The 10821-nt window shown below is 47.1% G+C and overlaps 1 protein-coding gene across 2 annotated transcripts in view; it reads right to left on the minus strand.

Annotated features, from left to right (window-relative positions):
• PRMT7 (protein arginine methyltransferase 7) overlaps positions 1 to 10821 on the minus strand; it is a 47900-nt gene that overhangs the window by 16015 nt on the left and 21064 nt on the right. For both annotated transcript variants that reach the window (XM_011932050.1, XM_011932049.1), the window contains 3 exons: positions 3989 to 4101; positions 2062 to 2303; positions 1657 to 1837 (listed from right to left, as the gene is read on the minus strand). In XM_011932050.1, the coding sequence (XP_011787440.1) occupies positions 1657 to 1837; positions 2062 to 2303; positions 3989 to 4101 (536 nt within the window). The remainder of the gene's footprint in view (positions 1 to 1656; positions 1838 to 2061; positions 2304 to 3988; positions 4102 to 10821) is intronic.

The raw sequence follows: 10821 nt of genomic DNA on the forward strand, positions 1-10821 counted from the left end.
TCAGGAGTTTGAGACCAGCCTGGCCAACATGGAGAAACCCCATCTCTACTAAAAATACAAAATTAGGCAGGCGTGGTGGCGCATGCCTGTAATCCCACCTACTTGGGAGGCTGAGGCAAGAGAATTGCTTGAACCCAGGAGGTGGAGGTTGCAGTGAGCTATCGCGCCACTGCACTCCAGCCTGGGCAACAAGAACGAAACTCTGTCTCAAAACGAACAAAAAACTCTAGCCTGTGAATTTTCAGGGAGACTGATTTGAGCAATAACTCTGTCTTCCACGTGGTGTGGCTGGCTTTATGTCAGTTAAACTTTTTATTGCAAAGCCATGGTGTCAGCGAATTGGTTTTGTCTAGCAGTGGGTGGGAAGAACCCATTAGGCAATTATGACGAACCTTTCCCACTTTCTTTTCCTCTGAGTGGGACAGTGAGGGAGGGTGGATGGGGGTGTAAATAACACAAGCACATAACAGAAAATTCAAAAGATATACAAGGACACATAGTGAAAAATATGTTTCCTTTCCACCCCTAACCTCCAGTCCCCATTCCCAGATGCAGTCAGTTTTACCAATTTCTGGGAATTCTTCCAAAGATATCCTTATATGTACACCAGACAACTATCCACTCATAAACACACATATTCCTGTTTTTACTAACACCAGTGCTGCCACACGACACACCATTCTGCACCTTTATTTTTGTGTCAGGTAATAATCCACCCTGAAGCTTGCCCCACATCAGTGCACAGAGAGCTACCTCACCCACTAAAAGGATAACGGACTTGATCCCTGCTAGTTGCCTTTAGGTTGGCCTTTTTCTACTAAACCAGGGCTGGACACAACTATTCTGCACAGACGCAAATCCAGCCACAGCCCCACATCTGGAAGCAGCATTGCTTTCTACCTGAGACATTCTGATGACTCGCTTTCCTGCTTTTTCCCTGAGCTTCACCAACAGTGTGCTTGCAAACTGTTTAAACTTTATTCACTAATAGGTGAAAATGATATATCATTGCAGTTGAAAGTTGCATTTCTCTCTCTCTTTTTTTAGAGACAGGGTCTCATCTTATTGCCCAGGCTGGAGTGCAGTAATGCAATCACGACTCACTGCAGCCTCGACTTTCTGGGTTCAAGCAATCTTCCTGTCTCAGTTTCCTGAGAGGCTGGGAGCACAGGTGCTGTGAACAGCTAATACTGCATTTCTCTTATTATGAGGGAGAGTGGGCAACTATCCCCGTCATCTGTATTTCCTTTCCTGTCTTTCATGTCCTCTGCCTACTTTCTATCGGGGTGGAGAAAGTAGATTTCGAGGCCACAGAAGGTGAGGCTGTAGTTCTCTATTCCAAGCTGATGGGAGCCCCCTGGGATGACTCAGGGGATGAGCGGTGGTCGTCTAAGGAGAGCTGCATCATGATGAGGGGAAGAGGAAAGCCACCTTCTCTGTTGCCCACCGTCCACGGGTGCTGACCATGAGCTCACCCTGGAAAGGCTACCTCACTACAGCTAGCCTTTGCTTGTGTTTTAAAAACTTTTGTCTTTGATTCTGACACAGTCCTCCTGTCTCTAAATTCTCATGGGTCTAAGGTTCAACTGCTACTTTCCCATGAACAGCAGTGAACAAGTTTCCTGACAGGGCACATGCTCGGCTGCTGCCTCTTACCTGCATCTTGTCTGGGTCTGAGTGTGCCCAGAAGGGGGCCGTGGTGCACCTGATCTTCCCCTCAGGGTCCATTTCAATGTCCCACCACGAGAGAACCACCTGAGCTCGGCCAGATGTCAGAGGTTCAAATTGCCTGCTATGGCAGGCTGCTGAGCTACTGACTTGCTTGCTGAAGTCTATGCTGAGGAATAATATTCAAGAATGTAAGCAGAGTTTAACCTCACACACTCCCATTTTTTAAGCTTTTATAGTGACCTCACTGGCAATGACATTTGGCTGCAAAGACTCTTGCCTTCGAGGCAGGTGACAGCAGCTAGGTTTCCTTCCCACGCAAAAAGAACTTCCTAAGACCAAACTTCCATCAAATGTCTTAAAGTGCCATCACCTATGGTGGCTCCTTGGTACCTGAACATGGGCAGCACATCGCTGAGGACTGTAAAGTCGGCTGGGGACACCTGGTTCAGCTGAATGTCACAGACAGAGGGCGCGCCAGGGCAGTTCTCCAGGTCCGCAGGAGGGACAATGACCTGCTCTCCGAGGCTGGTCTGCACGCGGATGGGAAACAGCTTGTTCCACGACCACATCCTCCTGGACTCCACCAGCTGTGCATAGATGGTGGCTCTGTGGGGCACGGCCTCACAATTTTCCTAAGTTTATATTAAAAAACAAAACAAAACAAAAATCAGGTGCTCAGACCCACAGTAATTCCCACTGATCAAGAGGTTTATTCCTTAACATGAGGTTGGTTCAGTAATGCCCAACACCTTATGCTATTAGAATAGTGAACTGTTTTCAGCCCTATGCCCTTGGAAAAGGGAAAAAAAAAGGTACTAGATTTCAAAAAGAATACACACTGTGCCTAAAATGACTTATGTCAGCTAAGTTCCCGGCTACCTGGCACTCTTAAATGCTTCAAGTCCTGCTGCTGGCCAGTGATCCTGGCTCTGGGCTCAGCATCCCTTCAGTGCCGCTCTTGCCCAGCACCAAAACAAGAGCCTCCTTGTGGCAAAGCCCTATGGACCATGGTGCCCACTCAGCTGCCCAGCCTTCTGGCGCCGCTGGGCATTGCTGCGCACTCAGCCCCCAGGCTGCGGCTCCAGCTCCTTGACCAGCTTTCCTCCTAGCTCATGCATCCACTCCACATCCTCCATGCACCAGGCAACAGAGATCCAACAAGAGCACACTCACAGCTGCTACCCACGTGGCTTTCACCACCATGACACCACTAGCCTCTTGGACCAATGATTCTCTGTTGTGGGGGTTGCTCCGGACATGGTAAAAGGTTAGCAGCACAAATGGCCTCCCCGCGAGGTGTCTCCCAACCTTGCTCTGGTAGAGAAATGCCGCTGTAACTGGACTCGCTCCCGCCTCATTCCCCAGGCTGTGCTTCCTTTGCCCCACCTCACAAGGGGACTCCCTGGTCCAGACCTTCTCCCTCCATACTCTCCAGAGTGACCTCAACCACGCCCTCTTCACTGACTAAATCCATGCATCTCTGGGCCTCTTGGGCCTCTCTACTTGGCTGACCTTTAGAGAGCTCAAACTGTCTAAACCAGAAGAATCGCCCTCACCACTTTCCAACCTTCCCAAGGCTACCCCTCTTCGTGTGCTCCGAGGTGCCCAAACCCTGGCATCAATACCTCCTACACCTAAGGGACCACCAACTCCTGGGACCACCTATCAGGCCCTTGGCTGAGGCCCACTGCACCACAGCGTCTGGACGACTCCACAGCCTTTTAACCCACCCGCAACCTCCAGCCCTATACCCCAACTGCCCTGCACATGTCTGCCTACATAAATCTGCTATCAATCCTCTGCTTCAAATCCTCCGACGACGCCACCCCACCTTCTAGATGACAGCTACCCTCTGGGCATGGCCCCCAAGCCCCGCTCCATCTAGCCCCTGCCCAGTTCTCTAACCTCAGTTGCTAAGCCCATCTCTCCTGCCTCCCACACAGCACAAAATCCAAAGCAGGTTCCGGAGCCACCGCACCGATTCAGTCTCACGTCTAGCGCATGCTGCTCTCCTCTACCAGAAATATTCCATCTGCCAGGCCAACACCTGATCACTTCTCAGGATTGACAGCTCACATCGCCTTTCTGAGAATATCTGCTGAACTGAACTGAATTTGAAAATAGTTTCTGGCTTTTCAACTCTAACCTATTAAGATTTGGCATTCAAGGGACACAAAAGTCACAAGTGAGGAGAACCACAGCTCCCCAGGAATAGAGGGGTGTCCCAGGTGCATGAGAGGTGCTGAGGGCTTGGACTGTGTGGAGCACGGTGCATGTGTGAGTGCTGTGTGAGCTGGCTGAGACCTCTGTCCACTACCTCCACGAGATGCCTGTGTGCGTGCTCATAGGAGGGCAGCGCCCCCTCCCCGATCAGCTCTGTGTCAAACAACTCTGTGACCAGGATGTTGGCACGGCACGGCATGTCACCCTCTGAAAAACATAAGAAAACAGAGTCGGACGTAAGAAACAGACTAGGAAAAATATTTACAGCAAATATGGGAAAAATAAGTGGTTAAGGGGTCATCACATGAAAAGCACATACACATGCTGAGGTATTCAGAAGCGTCAGGATGTCTGCGACTGATTTGCCAATGGTTCAGCAAAAAAAAAAAATCCATATGTAAAATGTATGACAAAATGCTAACTGCTAAATCTAGGGTAAGGGATCATGGGTGTTTACTGTACCACTCTTTCAACTATTCTGTATGTTTAATATTGGGAGGGAGACCTGGAAAAAATGATAAGAAAACTATCAATACCCAATGGACTGCTTGAGCTTAGGAGTTTGTCATCAGCCTGGGCAACATGACAAAACCCCATTTCCACAAAAGACACAAAAATTGGCCAGGCGCAGTGGCTCACACCTGTAATCCTAGCACTTTGAAAGGCCAAGGCAGGAGGATCACTTGAGGCCAGGAGTTCAAGACCAGTTTGGCCATCATGGCGAAACTCATCTCTACCAAAAATACAAAAATTAGCCAGGTGTGGTGGCGCATGCCACCCCAGCTACCCGGGAGGCTAAGGCATAAGAATCACTTGAACCTGGGAGGCAGAAGTTGCAGTGAGCCAAGATTGTGTCACTGTACTTCAGCCTGGGCGACAGAGTGAGACTCTGTCTCAAAGAAAAAAAAAAAAAGAAAAAAATACACATCCAAAAAGAAACCAGGTGAAAATATAAACATACAATTCAAAACAGAAATCAAACATATGGAAATTTTTTCATCCCTATTAGCAATTAGAGAGATATAAATTAACAATTAAACTGTTAACCACTAAATTAGAAAAATTATTTGAAAAGCAAAAACCAAATGCTGGTACTTCAAATACTTTTAGGTTGCAGGGAGACGCAGGGAAAGCCAAAGCAAGACAGCAAGGTTCTTTGATGATCTTCCAGCTCCTGTGAGTTCAGCTCTGGCAGCCAAAATTGAGATCCATGACTTAGAATCCCCAGATCACTATGGTAAATCCCTTAATGAACTTAGCGCCTTGTCACCAAACAATCTCTTAAATAACAGTTGTTTTAGGACAGTAGGATTTTAGAGGAGGGTAGGATTTGGGAGGCTTCTTCTGTTAACTGTTTTCTAAATCTCAGTAACGTACTGCTACTTCTACAATTATAATTTTTAATGAGCCAAGAGCCAAAACAGACTTTGGAAGGGGCTATTCATCAGGGAGAATTAACTGTAAACACTTTTAATGCCTCATGAATTATAATCTGACAAAGCCCACTCATCTCCCCTCAACAGAGCACAAGTCTCACAGATGACACAAGGAAAAGAGAAACATGAAAGCAGTTGACAGGGGCCAGGCGCAGTGGCTCCCGCCTGTAATCCCAGCACTTTGGGAGGTCGAGATGGGCAGATCACCTGAGGTCAGAAGTTTGAAACCAGCCTGGCCAACATGGTGAAACGCTGTCTCTACTAAAAATACAAAAATTAACCAGGCATGGTGATGGGTGCCTATAATCCTAGCTACTTGAGAGGCTGAGGCAGGGGAATCACTTCAACCCAGGAGGCAGAGGTTGCGGTAAGCCGAGATCGCGCCACTGCACTCTAATCTGGGCCACAGTGAGACTCTATTTCAAAAAAAAAAAAAAAAAGAAAGGAGCTGATAGAAGAGCACAACAGAGACAGTGTGAACCTCGAGCTCGAGGCTGGAGCCTGGCCTGGATCTCACTTCCTATCCCTGAGCCCTTAGTTCTGACCATCAGTTGCCTCATCAGTAAAATGGGTGAATGGGCTCTGCCTCATGTGGTGGTGGTTGGGATGATGAAGATAAAAAAAAAAAACACACACACTTCCTATGAAGCTCACCTGTGCTCCATGACAGTATCAGTGGAGCTTAAGAAAAAACTTCTGTCTTCTGCCAGAAACCACCCTCCCGAGTAGCCTTGCCCATCCTCTCTGATGTCATGCCAAACTCCAACTGGAATACACTGTCCAAAATTCATCCAACCCGCCCCACCTAACACACCTGCTCCTCCCTTCAGGGTTTCTGCCTCAATGAATGAGTCACATAGTCCAGGAACCTGGGCATCATTTACTAGCTCCAGGACAGCAGGACCGCAGACTGCCTGTCCACTACTGTACACCAGTGCCCACAACAAGGTCTAGTGCCCCGTAAGTCAACACACACTAGATAAATTCCTGATTTCTGTCACCCTACAACCCACTGATCACCTACTCTGCCAATTTTATCTCCTAAATGTTTAAACCAATTATATAACTTAAAATGCTTTACAGTCCAAATTGCTTCATTAAAATAAAAATCAAGAGCCAGGCACAGTGACTCACACCTGTAATTCCAGCAGTTTGAGAGGCCAAGGTGGGCGGATCACTTGAGGCCAGGAGTTCGATACCAGCCTGGCCAATGTGGTGAAACCTTGTCTCTACTAAAAATACAAAAATTAGCCAGGTGTGGTAGCACACGCCTGTAGTCCCAGCTACTCAGGAGGCTGAGGCATGAGAATTGTCTGAACCCAGGAGGCAGAAGCTGTACTGAGCTGAGACTGCCCCACCATACTCCATCTTGGGCAATACAGTGAGACTGTCTCAAGAAGCGGGTAGCCACCCCAGGAGCTTCCTAAGCCTTCACCAAATGAACGAAACAGACGGATGAACACACGCTGCTCCCTGGGTTGGCTCTCCGCAAGCCTCAGCACGTAATCCAGCTCTGGGGAACAGGACACTTCAGATGCCACTTTTAAAAAGGGCTGAGAGCAGAACCTTGGAAAGCACACTTTTGGAGCAGAAAGAAAGCAACACAGGAGAACCAAGATGAAGAGATGTCACTAAGGTCCAGGGAGAGTTTCAAGAAGGAAGGAATGGCAGAAGTACCAAAGCCACAGTGGTTAGAGAGGAAAAGCAGAGGAAAGGCCACCCAACCTGGCAATGAGGAAGTCACTTATCACGCTACAGGATCGGAAACAAAGTCACATTTACAAGGGATTATGGATGAAGCACAGCTGACGATCTACTCACTTAACAAAAATAACTGAACTCCTTTACATGACAGGCCCTGAGCAAATAACGGAATGGAATAGTTAATACAACCCACGCAGTGCATGACCTCAGGACGCCTCAGCTGGGTGGGGATACAGACATTAAATACATAACTACATAATGATTTAATGATTGCAGTGGTAAGTGCTATGAAGAAAAAGTATTAAGAAATTGGCCAGGCGTGGTGGTTCACGCCTGTAATCCCAGCATTTTGGGAGGCTGAAGCAGGCAGATTGCTTGAGGTCAGGAGTTCAAGACCAGCCTGGACAACACAGTGAAACCCCATCTCTACTAAAAATACAAAAATTAGCCGGGTGGTGGTGCATGCCTGTAATATCAGCTACTTAGGAGGCTGAGGTGGAAGGAACACTTGAATCCAGGAGGTGGAGGTTGCAGTGAGCCGAGGTCATGCCACTGTACTCCAGCCTGGGCAACAGAGCCACTCCGTCTAAAGAAAAAAATTTTTTTTTAAAATAAGAAATCACATGTGGGGTCTGGCCTAAGCTGAGGTGTGTGTGAACAATGCTGCCCGGAGGCAGAGTCAGCACACTGCACGGCCAACCTTGCTGTCAAAATGGATGGATTTTCAAGAATAAATGACCTCGGCAGATGCAGTGGCTCCCATCTGTAATCCCAGCACTTTGGGAGGCTGAGGCAGGAGGACTGCTCGAAGCCTGGCATTCAAGACCAGCCTGGGCAACAAAGCGAGACCTAGTTTTTCTTTTCTTTCCTTTTTTTTGAGACAGAGTTTCACTCTTGCTGCCCAGGCTGGAGTGCCATAGCGCAATCTCGGCTTACCGCAACCTTTGCCTCCCAGGTTCAAGCAATTCTCCTGCCTCAGCCTCCCGAGTAGCTGGGACTACAGGCATGTGCCACCACACCTGGCTAATTTTATATTTTTAGTAGAGACAGAGTTGGTCAGGCTGGTTGCAAACTCCCAACCTCAGGAGATCTGCCTGCCTCGGCCTCCCAAAGTGCTGGGATTACAGGCATGAGCCACCACACCCAGCCACAAGACTTAGTTTCTAATACAAATTTTAAAAAAACAAAAAAATTAGTTGGGTATAGCGGCGCCTGCCTGTAGTCCCAGCTACGCAGGAGAATCACTTGAGCCCAGGAAGTCGAGGCCGCAGTGAGCTGTGTTCACAGCACCGCACTCCAGCCCAGGCAACAAAGTGAGACTGTCTCAAAAAATGTAAATCAATCTCCACTCTTGCCATAGTGGAGTAAGTGGGATCAGGCTTACCCTCCTGCTGTTATCAACTAGAAAACTGGGCAAAATGTAAGAAACAAGTGTTTTCAGATGTTGAGCAAGAGGCAACACAGTTTGCTCCCTAAGAACGAAAACAAACCAAGTAACCTTTACCCTGCTCTGGCTATCAACCAGGAGACCCTTTCCAGACCACAGTACAGGGTAAGAGGTCATGCAGAGCACGGCAGTCTTGCTGAGTTAAACAGACAGGAAATAAGTTCAGGGAATGGAAGCAGCTGGAACTTGCCAGGCAGAGAATCAGAGAGGAAGTTACACAGAAAAAAAGCCTTCAGAATGCTGCACAGGGTTCCTCTAGGGTCTGTGTTAATACATTCACATACACAGAGGGTAATACTCTGTAAAGCCGAGCAAAGGGTGCATGAGCGATAACAATCTCCAGAACTCTCAGAGGCCTGGGAAACATTCAAATTCTGATCAGTCAGACAACGGAATCCCTGCTGGACACCTAGGAGCTCTCAGGAGACACCCCAGAAAGGTTGCAATAACTGTCTGGCTAAATAGCCTTAGAGCAGTGGTTCTCAACAGGTGACAATTTTACACACTCAAGACCAAGGAAGACATGTGGCAATCTGGAGACATCTTTAGTTGGCAAGAATGGTGGGAGGAGGGAGTGCTACTGACATCCACTGGGAAGAGGCCAGGGATGCTGCAAACAACCTACAATAATGCAAAGGACAGGGTCCACAACAAAGAATTATCAAAATGTCACTTAGTTGGAGAATGCCAAAATGTCACAACACTATTGTTGAAAAGGCCTAACTTAAAGCTACTCTAACCCTGCCCCAAAGCAAGCTTAAACAAGCCCTGAAAGGATCAATCTAAACTGCAAGTAACCCAAATGCATGCCAAAGTCTAAAAAGCAAAAACAACAAAGTCTAGCACTCAACAATGGGGAAATCCCAATAGCCACAGCATCCAAACAAAAATGATTAGACATGTGAAGAAGGAAAATGTGACCCAGAACAGGGATAAAAATGAGTCAAGAGAACAAACCCAGAAAAAACAAAGATGGTGGGAACAGAAGGATGTTCAAAAAGCTAAAATAAATGTGCTTACAGGAAACTATGAATATGAGAAAAAATGGAAGTTACGAAAAATAATCAAGTGGAACTTTCAGAGATAAAAAACACAGTATCAAAAATGAGACCAGGCACAGCAGCTCACATGTGTAATCCTAGGGCTTTGGAAGGTGGGAGAATTGCTTGAGCCCAGGAGTTTGAGACCAGCTTAGACAACAAACTGAGATCCCATCTCTACCAAAAACAATTTTTTTAGGTTAGCCAGGCATGGTGGCATGAGCCTGTGGTCCCAGCTACACAGGAGGCTGAAGCAGGAGGACTGCTTGAGCCCAGGAGGTCAAGGCTGCAATGAGCTGTGCTCACACCTCTGCACTCCAGCCTGGGGCACAGGTCAAGACCCTGTCTCCAAAAAAAAAAAAAGAAAGAGAAATGAAGAGCTTACTAGATATACTTAACATTAACAGCATATCAGACACTGCAAAAAAAAGATCAGTGAATCTAAAGACCTATCCAAGAAATCCCTGTCCATCAACAGGTGGGGGGATAAACAAGCTATGGTTCATCTATCTAACAGAGTGCTGCTCGGTAATACAAAAGAACGAACCCCCAAGACACGAACGGTGTGGAAGAGCCTTATCAGCATCACGCTATATAAAAGAGCACACACAGAAGAGTCCACACTTCTATGATTCCACTTCCTTGAAATCCTAGAGAAGCAAATCTAATCTACAATGAAGAAGTCTATGAGTGGATGCCTAGGACCAGGATATGGGGGGGCTGACTAGAAAGGGTCATGAAGAATCTCTTTGAGCACGATGGAGATATTCTATTACCTTAATCATGGTGGTGGTGGTTACAAGTGTGTTTATATTTGTCAAAACTCATCAAACTAATGAAAATGGATATTCATTTAATGTAAATCATACTTCAATAATGTTGATTGTAAATGGAATGACTTGTAAACTTGTTTGTATGTTTTAAAGATAAAAAAGGCCAGGCGCGGTGGTTCACATCTGTAATCCCAAGGCAGGCGGGTCACCTGAGGTCAGGAGTTCGAGACTAGCCTGGCCAACATGGTGAAACCTCGTCTCCACTAAAAATACAAAACTTAGCCGGGCATGGTGGTATATCCCAGCTACTCGGGAGGCTGAGGCAGGAGAATTGCCTGAACACGGGAGGCAGAGGTTGCAGTGAGCTGAGATCCTGCCATTGCACTCCAGCCTGGACAACAAGAGTGAGACTCTGTCTCAAATAAATACATAAGATAGTATCCACTTCTTTTGTACATGTTTCAGATTCTCCATTAAAAAAAATTGTTGGCCGGGCGCGGTGGCTCAAGCCTGTAATCCCAGCACTT

The sequence above is a fragment of the Colobus angolensis genome, unplaced genomic scaffold (genome assembly GCF_000951035.1).
Source record: "Colobus angolensis palliatus isolate OR3802 unplaced genomic scaffold, Cang.pa_1.0 Scaffold93, whole genome shotgun sequence".
Lineage (NCBI taxonomy): Eukaryota > Metazoa > Chordata > Mammalia > Primates > Cercopithecidae > Colobus > Colobus angolensis.